The sequence below is a fragment of the Saccoglossus kowalevskii genome, chromosome 14 (assembly GCF_978046115.1).
Source record: "Saccoglossus kowalevskii chromosome 14, keSacKowa6.1, whole genome shotgun sequence".
Classification (NCBI taxonomy): Eukaryota; Metazoa; Hemichordata; class Enteropneusta; family Harrimaniidae; genus Saccoglossus; species Saccoglossus kowalevskii.
Genome location: NC_140654.1, coordinates 9476738 through 9492589, shown reverse-complemented (window position 1 = coordinate 9492589; position 15852 = coordinate 9476738). Strand labels below are relative to the sequence as shown.

Sequence of the window (15852 nt, the reverse complement as noted above, 5' to 3'; positions counted from 1 at the left end):
GTGATATTGTAACAGTCGGGTATGATTTGTTGTAAAATACATGAGTTTTTTTGGCAATAACGCCATAATAACACGGAATAATGAAACGCTAGGTACACGTGCGCCCAGAGTTTCCTGTACGTATCGGTATTAGGAAGCGCATGCGCATCATTTTATAAAATGTGAATGTAACGACTGTTGTTTATAGATCATATCGTGCTGTGTTTATCCACATTATCTATTTAAAGCTTGAACTAATTACTAGTAAAGACGAAATGAAACAACACTTTATTTGGGCGATAAATACAATATCAGAAAGCTTTGTGACATGATGACACTAACTGAGATAAGTAAGGGACTGGGAAAAAATGCTGAGAAATACCAAGAAATATCCTAATTTTTAAAAAAGACAAATGAACACTGGTAATTTCAGATATTTGACAAACTGTTCATTTATATGATCCCTTTTGTCGGCCAGATTTTGTATTACGGAATTCCTGAATAAAAATGACATTGGTCGCTGATGTCAAACTACGCGTCGCGAACGAGGATGAACAATATGGCGAATTTGATGACTTACACCGACTCCTATTATCTGACAAAATACGGCTGTTCACACAGTGAACGACTCTGCAGAGTGTCTACGCACGGAATCTTTCTGGGGCAGTCCAGCTTCGTTTCCGCTAATGTCTTCATACCAAGAGGGGTTCGAACGCGCGGTATCTGTCATTTCTTCTATGGCTTGCAGTAACTCCTTTCCCAAAAGCGTGTCCTGTAATTTATCTTTAATTTTCGGAATACTGAAATCAGCTGCTGGAGTAGATTTGACTTGACCTAGTAACTCCATATATAAATCTTCAAATTTCTCCGGTAGTTTATAAACACCGGGTTCCCCAAAAGATCGCAATTCATTCGGAATTTCGTACTCGTTTGAAAAGGGGAAATACGCACACACATATTTCCCCTTCCGTGGACATGTTACACCTTGCTCAATGTCTCTTAGAATGTGCTGTTTAGCATAGCAAAAAAAGCGATGTTTCGTCTGCGCGGGATCTAATTCTTTTGCCCATTTTTGTCGAAATCCCGCAGTGATGAAGAGCAGAATTGTATTTGCTTTGTCAAATTCGTCGTTTAGCCACTGTTCGAGGCCATTGACCTTAATGTGGGACTGTTCCCAGGTATTTAATCTCACGTCCAACCCGTATAGGCGTAAGAAGCGACACATGAGTTCAACAAGACAGACGTACTTGTCGCTGTCATTTGGATAAATTACAAGCACACGTTCATTAGTCGGTGTTATCAACCTTTCGATTTCCGTACCGTCTGGTGGCCGCATTGAAGTAGAAGTGCTGCCATGGTGCTTTCGGAAGCGGCATATGGCCAATACTAAGATCAGCGCTACGATAGCGCCAACGGTAGCCAAGATAACCACTGTAGTAGGATTGTTGAATGAACGTCCACTCTGAGATTCATCTCGAACTATAACGACAAATAATCACATTATTCATAATTAAAATTGGCCACACTGCTTTACATAGGACAAAAAAACCTTTCGCTTGGAAATATTGCGGTAGTCGGCGTCGCGCCGCGCATGCGTAAGTTATGAGTCTCATATGCGAGTAAAAAAAGGTGGCGATTTTGACTGTTGCACAAACCACCGACTACCAACTGAGCGGTTACCAAGCTTCAATAAGGTATTTGTTTTTGGTGTTTGGAAGATATCAAATAAGTCGTTGCCCAGGGCAAAACTCGGACTCGTGATTTAATTAGAAAAGGGCATTGGATTAGGGGAAAACCAATGTTTATCAACACAAATGTCGCAATAGGGAATCTAGAATACTATTTGAACATGTTTAATGACCTTATATAGAAATGCAATATGCAAAAGTGACAATTTATTGTCACATTTTTTATTCAAGTGAAAAATTCATGTTACAATTTAAACTGAAAAAAGAATAATATTGAAACATTTTCAAATGGCGCCATTACGCGATCGTCGATTATCTGGGTGAAATCAACTGCCATTGATCTTTTGTAAATTTCAACTCTTTCCATCCAATCGATGTACGATGTACTGACGTGCTTTAACAATCTAAGTGTAAGAAATCTGACTTATCTAAAATAATTACAGAATTACTTACAACAACTGTCGTTACTGTTTTTATTACTGTAACCATCGTCACATGTGCAGTTGTACTGGTAAACATTTACAACAGTGCAGTTTCCATTTCCACATGGACCAGAGTGACACGGACTGCCTGCAATGATAAAGACATTATGCCAATACAATAGCGGATATTCCGCTCACCGCGAGATCCCGCGAGATACCCTGACAACGGTTGTCAGCCACGTGACAAAGGTTACGCTTTGGTTCAAAATGGTGTTCTGGCAGTGAGCGGAATACGGCTTATTAGTTTTTCTCATCTTGAATAAATATGAGACATTGAATTTTCACTGAATAGACTTTTTGGGTGTTTTGTATGGAATTTATTTTCATTGATTGCTGAAGAGTTGAATGTAAAATATAGTATATTCGCTGGAGTTTATTTTCAGTGAATCATTCCTTCAGCGAAAATAGCGAAAATTAATTCCAATATTCCATGTATTTAACAGTATCTGACCAATTAATGTGCTGCCACAGTCCTTCGGCGCGTTTTGGAGAAAACAATTGACAGTTTTTATAATTATAATAGTAACACTACTCACCAATTACTGTAAAGTTGTGTGATCTTGTAACGGTAGTAGTAATAGTTTGATCGTCTGGCATCGGTAAGATCTAAACAAATAAAAAAAAAAAATTTTCAGTGACCTTTGTACAGTATTTGCATATGCGTTCTCATTGGTCGATATAACACGTCATAATATTAGCATAATCAGTACCTTTAAAATGTAGATCCCCGGTTTAATGAGACGAAATACATCCGTGACAACAACCAACTCGTCGCCATGGAAATGCAATGGTGACAGATTATGGGTTATATTCTGAAATGACATATAATCTATTAAAAAATTGTAGGGCATTGTGCCTATACAAAATTGACAAGTGTAACTATTAACACTACTTATTTGATACTCTCCACAGTAGACAATTACAACTATACATAGTAGACATTTACAACTATACATAGTAGACAATTACAACTATACATAGTAGACATTTACAACTATACATAGTAGACAATTACAACTATACATAGTAGACATTTACAACTATACATAGTAGACAATTACAACTATACATAGTAGACAATTACAACTATACATAGTAGACATTTACAACTATACATAGTAGACAATTATAACTATACATAGACAATTACAACTATACATAGTATACATTTGCGACTATACATAGTAGACATTTGCGACTATATATAGTAGACATTTACAACTATACATAGTATACATTTGCGAATATACATAGTAGACAATTACAACTACACATAGTAGACATTTACAACTATACACAGTAGACAATTACAACTATACACAGTAGACAATTACAACTATACATAGTAGATAATTACAACTATATAAAGTAGACATTTACAACTATACACAATAGACAATTACAACTATGCATAGTAGACAATTACAACTATACATAGTAGACAATTACAACTATACATAGTAGACTTTTACAACTATACATAGTAGACATTTGCGACTGTACATTGTAGACAATTGCAACTATACAGAGTAGACATATACAACTATACACAGTAGACATTTACAACTATACATAGTAGACATTTGCGACTATACACAGTAGACAATTACAACTATACACAGTAAACAATTACAACTATACACAGTAGACAATTACAACTATACATAGTAGACAATTACAACTATACATAGTAGAAATTTACAACTATACATAGTAGACATTTGCAACTATACACAGTAGACAATTACAACTATACATAGTAGACAATTACAACTATACATAGTAGACAATTACAACTATATATAGTAGACATTTACAACTATACATAGTAGACATTTGCGACTATACATAGTAGACAATTGCAACTATACACATTAGACATATACAACTATACACAATAGACATTTACAACTATACATAGTAGACATTTGCGACTATACACAGTAGACAATTACAACTATACACAGCAGACAATTGCAACTATACACAGTAGACAATCGCAACTATACATAGTAGATATTTACAACTATACATAGTAGACATTTGCGACAATACATAGTAGACAATTGCAACTATACACAGTAGTCATATACAATTATACACAGTAGACATTTACAATTATACACAGTAGACATTTGCGACTATACACAGTAGACAATTACAACTATACACAGTGGACAATTGCAACTATACACAGTAGACAATCGCAACTATACATAGTACACAATTACAACTATACATAGTAGACAATTACAACTATACATAGTAGACATTTGCGACTACATAGTAGACAATTACAACTATACACAGTAAACAATTACACTATACATAGTAGACATTTACAACTATACATAGTAGATATTTACAACTATACATAGTAGACAATTGCAACTATACATAGTAGACATTTACAACTATACATAGTAGACAATTACAACTATACATAGTACACAATTACAACTATACATAGTAGACAATTACAACTATACATAGTAGACATTTGCGACTATACATAGTAGACATACAACTATACACAGTAGACATTTACAACTATACATAGCACAGTAGACATTTGCGACTATACACAGTAGACAATTACAACTATACACAGTAGACAATTGCAACTATACACAGTAGACAATCGCAACTATACATAGTAGATATTTACAACTATACATAGTAGACATTTGCGACTACATAGTAGACAATTACAACTATACACAGTAAACAATTACACTATACATAGTAGACATTTACAACTATACATAGTAGATATTTACAACTATACATAGTAGACAATTACAACTATACATAGTAGACATTTACAACTATACATAGTAGACAATTACAACTATACACATTAGACAATTACAACTATACATAGTAGACAATTACAACTATACATAGTAGACAATTACAACTATACATAGTAGACATTTGCGACTATACATAGTAGACATACAACTATACACAGTAGACATTTACAACTATACATAGCAGACATTTGCGACTATACATAGTAGACAATTACAACTATACATAGTAGACAATTGCAACTATACACAGTAGACAATTACAACTATACACAGTAGACAACTACGATCGCAACTATATACAGTGGACAATTGCAACTATACACAGTAGACAATTACTACAACACATAGTAGACAATTGCGACTATACATAGTAGACAATTACAACTATACATAGTAGACAATTACGACTATATGTAGTAGACAATTACTACTACACATAGTAGACAATTACGACTATACATAGTAGACAATTACAACTATACATAGTAGACAATTGCGACTATACATAGTAAACAATTACTTCTATACATAGTAGACAATTACTACTACACATAGACAATTGCGATTATACACAGTAGACAATTACAACTATACATAATAGACAATTACAATTATACATAGTAGACAATTGCAACTATGCATAGTAGACAATTACAACTATACACAGTAGACAATTGCGACTAAGCTTTGTAGACAACATGTACATAGTAAACAATTGCGGTTATACATAGACTTTTATGACTATACACAGTAGACAATTGTGTCTATGCACTGTATACAATACTACTGTACACAGAAGACAACTGTGTCTGTACCCAGTAGACAATTATGCTTAAGCACTAGAGACAATTACTGTTATATGCAGTAGACAATTGCGACTATGTACACTACGTATTTGATACTAATAATCACTACTGTGCACATTGGACAATTGCGACTGTACGCAGTAGACAATTGTGGCTATGTACATTAGGAAATTGTGTCTGTACACAGTAGACAATTACGATTGAACGCAATACATAATTATGATTATTGATACAATTTTCAATGTAAAATTACGAATAAATAAGTGTTATTACCGGCAAGACTTGGTGATCTCTCACGACGTTACTATCCTCATATAAATACACACCGAATCGACGTAACTTGTATTCGGGCGGTGGCAAGCTAAATGTTACCATGACAATATCATATTCCGTTGTTATATTTAAATATATTGGAGTCCAGTTCTCAGCTTTATTTGGGGAAAAAACAGAGAAATGTCGTGCACTTGGAATTACAATAATTTACATAAAAAACATCGTACCATGTTATTCATGTACTAATATATGTTAGGTCATTGGCCAGAGTAAACAGGTCATACCGGTAGATCACGTCGCAGTGAATCACCGGCGAGGGCAATCAACTTACGTTTTTCAGTCAAGGAGCACTCTGAGAATTCGGGATGTTTACTGCAAGCTGAGGACGACAAAACCAACATATTCGGTTAAACTTCGCCTTTTATGCATATTCAATAAAGTTTAGAAAGGCATTCACATTATAAGAGTAGTATCTTTAACTGCGCATGTGCATGTAGTAAGCCGCACTCAACACGAATGTTGCAACCGATTTCACAAGTTGCAAAAAATGTATAAATCAGATCATTTCTTGGGATCCATCGTCAGTGGAATGTTCAAGTTGTTTGTATAAGATAAGATCACAGCCTCATTATTTTTCATTCAAATTGAAATAACATATCCAACCGAAAATTTACAAGTCCAAGAACACAAAATGAACGACTGAGAAGATGTTACACTACACAGCACAGTCAAACCACAGTCAGCTGGCGCATATGTGATAATAAAATAAATACGATATTTACTATATGGGGGCCGCCATCTTGAATGAAACATAAAACTAAATCTTGTCTCTTATTTAGTTTGTTGCGTCATTCAAGATTGCGGCCCCCATATCGTAAATATCGTATTTATTTTATTATCACGTGTGCGCCAGCTGACTGTGAGTCAAACCAGTGAGAGTAAAACATATGGTCTTCATGATATACATGAAGGAATGTTAGATGTTTCGAAACGAATGATCACATTGTTTGGGAACTTATACTGCGCTTTGCAAGAAAAAACTGTGTTAAAGCGGGGGAGTCGTCACCTGCGCATGCGTCAGATGGTCATAGCGTGTCATTATTTACAAACAAGCGTCTGTCCATGAGCCTTTGCGTTTTAGCATGTGTTGTTATCGTCGCTTGGGACTCAATTCCCGCGCGTGCGCAGATGACGACCCTCCTGCTTTAATGTTGGAGATTTTGAGTCTGTGATGAAAACTCAGCTCACATGGCGTCCTGATCGTTTTCACTGCATTTTTTTTGTAATCTTTTGCGATTGGTACAACGATGACTTCAATCTCATACTCCGACTCCGGCGATAAAGGTTTAAAACAGTCCATGTAATAGGTGACATTTGAAGGAACCTAGTCGGAAGAAATAACACATCAATAATGAATTGATGGGAGTATGTTTCAAATTTGTGATCATATTTTAGACAAGGCATTTTACTTAAAATAATGTCTGCCACAAATTAAAACCAAACTAAATCACTTGAACTTCGAATTAAATATACTCATCGTATGTAAATTTTGTGTGCATAAACAATACTGTAAAAGGATTAATTATTCACTTCATTGATTTTACTTTTGCTTATTTCACTGACTGGAAAATGCGCTAAATTAAAACCCAGTGAATATGTAAAATTGAGCATAGAACACATTATCTAAATGATAAAACCGTGAATTTAAAACCCATTGAATATGCCTGAAATGGTAAATCGGTGAAATTTAAACCCAGCGAAAATTAGTCATTTTACAGTAGTATTGTTAATAAACACTGTCAAATACATTACAAATATTAAATTCTGTCGGGTTGTCCGTATATAAAGTCGCCAGTGTAAGAATCATGGAAACATACCCCTTCGACCCAGCTAGTGTCTGCAGCAGAAAGATTATAATTGTGACAAATCTCACGACTGAAATAGTCGAAATTAAACTCATGATGATTTGTCAAACCGCGTATGATAAACTGCAATCCAGATATATACGATGAACCTGTAAAGAATGGAAAAACAACTTGTATTGGACCAAATCAAATAAAGTCTTTCAGATCACGTTCAATGTTGTTCATATCGTTATGCCAAGCAGCCCAACGACTGAAATGAAATGTAAGTTTTCATATTTTATTTTAGAAATAATGTGTATAAGATACATCAGAGTGCCCGGATCAGGGGATAGTTGTGTTGTGCAGTGATTGGCGAAATGGGAACACGTGACGTTTAAGTCACCGCCCAGCCTGACATGTGGGCGTGAGTGGCGCCTTCGCCGTTCCAATGGCATCACTACTACTACTCTACTAGGGTTTGAAGTACCGCGGAGGGCGCAACACACGCGACTTTGCCAGGCTAGTCACTACCAGAATATCTAATATATTTGCATTAGAAATACCTGTCATCAAGTCGAGGGTCGCGGAAATATTGAAAGCTGGAAAAGTAAGGTTGTCCTTCGTAGCCGTGTACAGATTGACATCCATTTTCTTGGGCTGTGGTGGTAGTTTTTGTCGGGGCGCTGGTGGATATCCTGAATACGGCAGTCGTGTACAGTCATCTGTAAGATAATTAATTGTAGCATTATTAGTTTACAGAGGTTTCATGGCTATATGTACATAAGAAGTATCCAGTGAAAGCATTTAGTAGAGGGTTATAAGCTTAATAATTACAATTGTTTGAAAGGTATAAAAGTGATAAACAGCATTTAAGTTGTGATAATGATATTTGTAACAATAGTAATTAATGCAATAAAATGTAAATAATTTTAAGATGTTTGTCATTTCAAAATAGGAGCTACATTACTGAAATAGTGTATAACACAGACTGATAATTGGTTACTAGTAAAACATATTGTTTTAATTCTGTTTTGAGTTTACGTCATTGTTTTGATTTTATTTGCTAATGAATTCCAATGAGTAGCTGCTGCATATTTTAAATTAAACTTACGAACATCGAGTTACGAAAACATCGAGTTACAAAAATGACCACGCCCATATATTAAAAGCCACTCCCACTTTTGCAGAACCACGCCCAAATTGTTCGGTAAACATAGATTTGTTGTTTTGTTTAACGTTCAAATTTAATAACTCAAATATTAATTAACAGTTAACCGAACTTCGAGTCACGGTAAACATAGATTTGTTGTTTTGTTTAACGTTCAAATTTAATAACTCGAATATTAATTAACAGTTAACCGAACTTCGAGTTACGGTAAACATAGATTTGTTGTTTTGTTTAACGTTCAAATTTAATAACTCGAATATTAATTAACAGTTAACCGAACTTCGAGTTACGGTAAACATAGATTTGTTGTTTTGTTTAACGTTCAAATTTAATAACTCGAATATTAATTAACAGTTAACCGAAATTCGAGTTATGGGAAACATAAACTTAACTCGAATATTTCAGTATCTCGCAGAAAATGTGTATTGACAATATCTGACAGCAAATGTGTTAAACATTTAAAGCGGGGGAGTCATCACCTGCGCATGCGTCAGATGGCCATAGCCTGTCATTGTTTACAAATAAGCGTTTACCCATAAGCCTTTGCGTATTTAGCGTGTGTTGTTATCGTCGCTTGGGACTCAATTCTCGCGCGTGCGCAGGTGACGACCCCCCCCCCCACCGCTTTAAGAGCTATTCGTAAGTTTGTTTTTAGATTTGGAACTGTGTGTATGCACAGATTGCCGAGGAGAAATGTGTTCTAGTCCATAGAGCACCCTGTCGGAGGAGTCGTTACATGAGCACGCATGGGAATTGAGTCCCAAGCTATGATAACTGCGCACTTGGGCGGTGGTCGTCGCGCCACGCATGCGCGAGATATGGAACTCATATGAACAAAGATGGCGAATTTCGCTGTTGCACAGACCAACGAGTACAAACTCGGACGTTACTGAGTTTTAACTATGTAAATTCTTTTGGAAAGCATCGAAGGGGTTACCGGCCTTAATTAGTACACGTCGTGTCAAGGTCAAAATACGTACTCGTAATTTACATCAGAATAGCACATTAGACAAATATCGCACATGCGCGGCGCGACGACCACCGCCCTTTAAAAACGCAAAGGCTCATGTGTAGACATTGTTTGTAAACAACGACGAGCTTTGCACGTGACGACCTCCCCACGTTAATACTTACCTCGTTTCTCGATTTCACAAGGCCATATTATGCCCCCAGAAAACTGAAATAGCGAAAAAAACAAATAATGAGCAAGGCGACATGAGACACGACCCATTGGGTATTGTAGATACTGTCATGAATTTGTTTACGCGTATCTGTTGACCGACTTAATTAGTTGATTACGAGCGAATTGCTGTGTTATGTCTGTCATCGTTTAGGCCTATTTGAAGTTTTGGACGGAACTTGGCTCAGTGATTTGGAATTAATTACGAGATAACCGTCGCTATTCAGACTACTAATTCTGACAGTTGGTATTCATAGTTATTAATGTAGTGAACGATTAATCAAAAGATATGACGTATTCAGTACTTAGTGTGATCACGGATTGGCTTTATGATTGAAGGTTACGCCCTAGAGTCTTTTTTCTGTTTTGTAATTGGTTAGAGTTTTGAAAATGAATAAAGTTGTTTTAGTTGGTCTTGGGGAGTACAGCAGTCTAAGTCCAGTCCTGGAGAGACTTGGGGCGAGCCTTGACGCAGTCTAAAAGAGTCTTGGGCCAGCCTTGCGATAGTCTTGGGGATTTTTCCCCAGGGCGCTGTATCTTATAGAGTGCTCGATTGACCGACTAAGACGAGAGCTGAAACGTATTTCGTTGTGTGTGTCTTATTTGACTGTAAGGCGTAAGTGACTTCCTAGATCCCGCACCTCAAGGGGACGAGATATAGAGACGAGACGAGATTCCCCCCTGACAAGTGTGGAGACCCCCGTGGAGAAGAATTTACCCCTGATAATACCCCGCCCGACTATTAGTAGCTGACCTAATTGCCGATGCACACAATTCGAAATTTTGAGGAAATCTCTGAAGATATCAAATACTAGTATGTTTTTTTGCTATATACATGTAATTTCAGACATTCACCACAGTGCGTCTTGGTGCAGAAGTCGCATATACGAACTTCGCCGTTTCTATTTCTTCTAACCTCAACTTGGCAGCGCACGGGATTAGTTTCCCACGCAGTTAGGGCTATGCTGGGAACATATGCAAACTACTCGACTCGTTCAATACATCGGATATAACACGGTCACGATTTGTAGGTAAGCTATTCCTTATGTATCTTTAGCTACACTGTGAGAATTTATTGATGAAATAGCGGCATCTAAATTTAGCTAAACTGTAAGAATATACTTATGAATTAGCGGCATCTTAATTTAGCCACACTGTGAGAATGTATTGATGAAATAGCGGCATCTAAATTTAGCTAAACTGTAAGAATGTACTTATGAATTAACGGCATCTTAATTTAGCCACACTGTGAGAATTTATTGATGAAATAGCGGCATCTAAATTTAGCTAAACTGTAAGAATGTACTTATGAATTAGCGGCATCTTAATTTAGCCACACTGTGAAAATGTATTGATGAAATAGCGGCATCTAAATTCAGCTAAACTGTAAGAATATACTTATGAATTAGCGGCATCTTAATTTAGCCACACTGTGAGAAATTATTGATGAAATAGCGGCATCTAAATTTAGCTAAACTGTAAGAATGTACTTATGAATTAGCGGCATCTTAATTTAGCCACACTGTGAAAATTTATTGATGAAATAGCGGCATCTAAATTCAGCTAAACTGTAAGAATATACTTATGAATTAGCGGCATCTTAATTTAGCCACACTGTGAGAAATTATTGATGAAATAGCGGCATCTAAATTTAGCTAAACTGTAAGAATGTACTTATGAATTAGCGGCATCTTAATTTAGCCACACTGTGAGAATTTATTGATGAAATAGCGGCATCTAAATTTAGCTAAACTGTAAGAATGTACTTATGAATTAGCGGCATCTTAATTTAGCCACACTGTGAGAATTTATTAATGAAATAGCGGCATCTAAATTTAGCTAAACTGTAAGAATATACTTATGAATTAGCGGCATCTTAATTTAGCCACACTGTGAGAATGTATTGATGAAATAGCGGCATCTAAATTTAGCTAAACTGTAAGAATGTACTTATGAATTAGCCCGGGGGTCCGACTTGTGGAAATACCCGGAACCCATGTCTGTGAAAGGGGTTTTCAAAATGACCCTAAACACGTTTTAAAAGGTCAAAATTTCGTACCCTTTTCACTGTTAGAAAGCTAAAAGATCACGCACCTTGAACTCGCACCTGATCTCGCGATATTTGAGCTTTCTAACCCTTCTGTGTAAGCACGGGTTGGTAATATGCCGTGATCGCCCGTGATCGAGGGTCGTTAACCAAGGGGCCGGACGTTTTCTTCGTTTTTGCGATCATTGAATTCCTTAAAGCAATAAAAAAAAACGATAATCTCATTTTAAAAATAACCACCCTTATCACGTTGGCAGTACTGGAATAGACACCCTTTTTGTCTATTTTGACTGAAATGGTAACCCTAAACGCGTAACGCGCGTTAACGTGCTTTTCTTTAAAAAACACACCCTTTTTACGCGTTTTCTTCCACAGACATGCGTACCAGATCATTCTTTAAGTCGGACCCCCGGGTGAATTAGCGGCATCTGAATTTAGGTACACGATATAAACCACGTGCTATAATTAGCTAAAATATCATGCTAGCTGAGTAGACATGTTATGACACCTGTAGCCTGTACATAAATATTTTTAGTACTACTGTCATGAATTTGTTTGCGTGTATCTGTTGATCGACTTATTTAGCTGATTACTAGCGAATGGCTGGGTTATGTCTGTCATCATTTAGGCTCATGCGAGGTCCTGGACGGAACTCGACTCAGTGATTTGGAACTAATTACGATATAACCGTCGCTATCCGGACTACTATTTCTGACAGTTGGTATTCGCAGTTAGTAATATAGTGAACGATTAATCAAAAGATATGACGTGTTCAGTACTTAGTGTGATTGGTTGAATGTGTGAAGGCCACGCCTTAGAGTCTTTTAACTGCTTTGTAATTTGTTAAGGTTTTGAAAGTGAATAAAGAGAGTTTTTAGTTGGTCTTGGCGAGAACACCAGGAGAGACGCAGTCTTGAGACGCAGTCTAGAGAGAGTCTTGAGTCAGCCTCGCTTGCGATAGTCTTGGGGACTTTTCCCCAGGGCGCTGTGTCTTATAGAGTACTCGACTGACAGACTAAAGTTGCAACGTATTTTGTTGTGTGCGTCTATTTGACTGTAAAGTTTAAATGACGTTCCCGATACCGTACCTCAAGGAGACGCGATATAGAGGCCAGACGAGATTTCCCCTGGCACGTGTGGAGAACCCAGAGGAGAAGAAATTCCCCCTGATACTACTGAGATTCTCGTATGACTCGTATTACTCGTTAGCCTGTATCTCACTGATAATGAAGACATACATAATGCAAGTTTTAAACCACGCAGGTCAAAGCTGTAACACCCTTCTATGTGTCAAAGTTCAGAACATGTTGTGACGTCATCGAGAATTGCGTTTCAGCAGTCACCAGCGACTCCCTAATATATCATGCAATTAATCATATTGGAAAAATATAAAGTAGATCATGTCATAATTTCTATTAAATGACTAGAATATGAGTTGTTATAGCAACCCGGGACGCCCGAGCATTTAACCCAAGTGCATGGCCTCCCCCGGTAACTTACACGCAGGTACAATACAATACGAGGAAGTGGTGTAAACAAGACAAATACAACCTGTTTTGTACAGCTTTGCGTACACGCCGGTTCCCAGCCCGATTCTCCGTGGGTAATGTATAATGTCAGTAGCCAAAATAACAGAATCCGAAAGTGTTGAAACATATTTTTGTCGTAAGCAATCCGATTGTGATCGACGGTTGGTTATCTCGCTCTAAATGTCGGACAATTCGCCATGTGACGTCACCCAGGTCAACAACTTGGATAGTATTGTATGTTCTGTCAGGTACGACAAACAAAGGCGTCTGTCTGTACGAGGTGTGTACACGTCTCGGTCGGTTAATACGGTTAATAATGTAATAAAAATGGATTATAATGGTTGTTGAGGGTTTAGTGAAATATCACTTGGTTAATACTAGTAAGTGATTACAGCGATAACACAATGCAGTGTAATGTAGCGCAACGCAACGAAACGCGACGAACAGTGGAACGATTATACAATCACACTTAACTTTAATCATTACACTGTATTAATATGTGTATGCCGAAAAAAATGCGGTTTAGTTCCTTTTCAGTCACATTGTTAATGTTTGATACGTCCAAGCTCAAGTATTGTTTCAACGTTTATTTATTTATTTATTTATTTATTTATTTTTTATTTTCATTTTACAACAAAGGTTTACTCGTTTGAAAAAAATATGAACTGTATTACATGGTTAATTCAACGGAAAAGAACAAAAAAATACACAAGGCACGTGCGGCTAGAACATACGTCATGGACCATTTCATATTACGTGATATTGGCAGAAAACCAGTGTATGTATTTGTAACGTTAACTTGTCACGGTGACGTATAAGACAATACTGAAACTAAAAACATGGTTGTCCCACGAAAAAGTAATTGTATATAAAAGACCCAGACCTGGATTCTCAGGTGTAGATCGTTTACAACATTTCGTGGAATAGCCGTTTCGTTGAAAGTGAACGAGCGATGGTCGTTATGGGTCTCATAAGATGTCGACTTTGACCAACGAGTATAAACTGGGAGGTTACCAAGCTTTAATCAGGAGATTCTTTGGTGATTGGAAGGTAACGAAGAGTCACCGGCGACAATTAGTGCATTTCGCGCCCAGGTCAAAACTCGGGCTCGTGATTTTATCAAAAGAACGCGTTGGATTGTGGGAAAAATCAATGTTTATTAAGGTAGAAGCCTACTCATAAATTAAAAAACCCAGAATTTATTCATTTTGCAATAAAATGTACACAAAGGAAATATAATTGACTTAAAAAAAGTTGGGGTAAACAGCCTTTTTTCGAGAAATTGATGGTTGTATTTTAGTGGAGTGTCGCCATTTTGACACTATTATAACACTTTTACCACAGGTTCCCATGGCAGAGATATTATGCAATATCTCAAAATCTAGCCTGGTGACATAGGCTGAACAAATCATATATTGTTAATGATGGAGTACTTTTTGTTGTTATGGATTATTTAAAAAATCTTGGTTTTAAAAAGTGTCAAAAAATGCAACTTTTCTTTAGCATTGTGTTCAATCTATGGAATTAGGACATATTTCTCAAAAAGCTTAACTGTAACACACAAAATAATGTTATTTCATTGTACCATGGGACATTAGCTTCACGGTTGTACATAATAAACTAATGAACATTGTTATGCGATTTATGACCATTATATTGTCAAAAATTATGACGAGGCTTCTACTTTAATACAAATATCGCACATGCGCAGTGCGATGACCACCGCCCTGACGTGGGAGGGATTATTGAAACTGTACCTCGACGTAGCAAGACATTCACCTCAACACAAGTGTTCGAATGTCTAACCTACTACCGCACGAATGATATTAAGAAGATCAGTGTTCGGCTTAGAAATTAGAGTACACTAAGCACTTATAGCGAAATGTTCAATTCATTCAATTCTAACATGAATTACGGACATCGAGTTGTGAACATTGAGTTGCGAAAACATCGAGTTACAAATATGACCACGCCCACGTTTGCGAAATCACGCCCAAATTGTAACTTGATGTTTAAATAACAGTTAACCGAACCTCGACT

At 36.7% G+C, this 15852-nt stretch overlaps 1 protein-coding gene across 2 annotated transcripts; it reads right to left on the bottom strand.

Moving 5' to 3' along the window:
• Nucleotides 1-250: 250 nt before the first annotated feature.
• On the bottom strand, nt 251-14025 carry LOC102809301 (uncharacterized). Of its 2 annotated transcripts, none has more exons than XM_085507880.1 (11): nt 13835-14025; nt 10191-10233; nt 8452-8610; nt 7922-8058; nt 7293-7428; nt 6376-6423; nt 6045-6199; nt 2860-2961; nt 2686-2755; nt 2121-2237; nt 251-1458 (listed from the first exon to the last, which is right to left on the bottom strand). In XM_085507880.1, exons 1-11 carry the CDS (start codon nt 13937-13939, stop codon nt 593-595), a joined length of 1938 nt encoding a protein of 645 aa, XP_085364006.1. In that variant the 5' UTR covers nt 13940-14025; the 3' UTR covers nt 251-592. The 2 variants fall into 2 exon arrangements, with proteins under 2 accessions (XP_085364006.1, XP_085364007.1); XM_085507881.1 differs by having other exon boundaries at nt 12331-13991.
• Nucleotides 14026-15852: the final 1827 nt, after the last annotated feature.

What these genes read in the sequence shown, in the direction of transcription:
- LOC102809301 (XM_085507880.1), bottom strand. Translation starts at nt 13,939, where the DNA reads ATGTTTCAACACTTTCGGATTCTGTTATTTTGGCTACTGACATTATAC. An exon ending in CGCAAAGCTGTACAAAACAG is followed by an intron (nt 10,234 to 13,834) that starts GTTGTATTTGTC and finishes TCGCTATTTCAG; the next exon opens with TTTTCTGGGGGCATAATATG. An exon ending in TTGTGAAATCGAGAAACGAG is followed by an intron (nt 8,611 to 10,190) that starts GTAAGTATTAAC and finishes ATTATCTTACAG; the next exon opens with ATGACTGTACACGACTGCCG.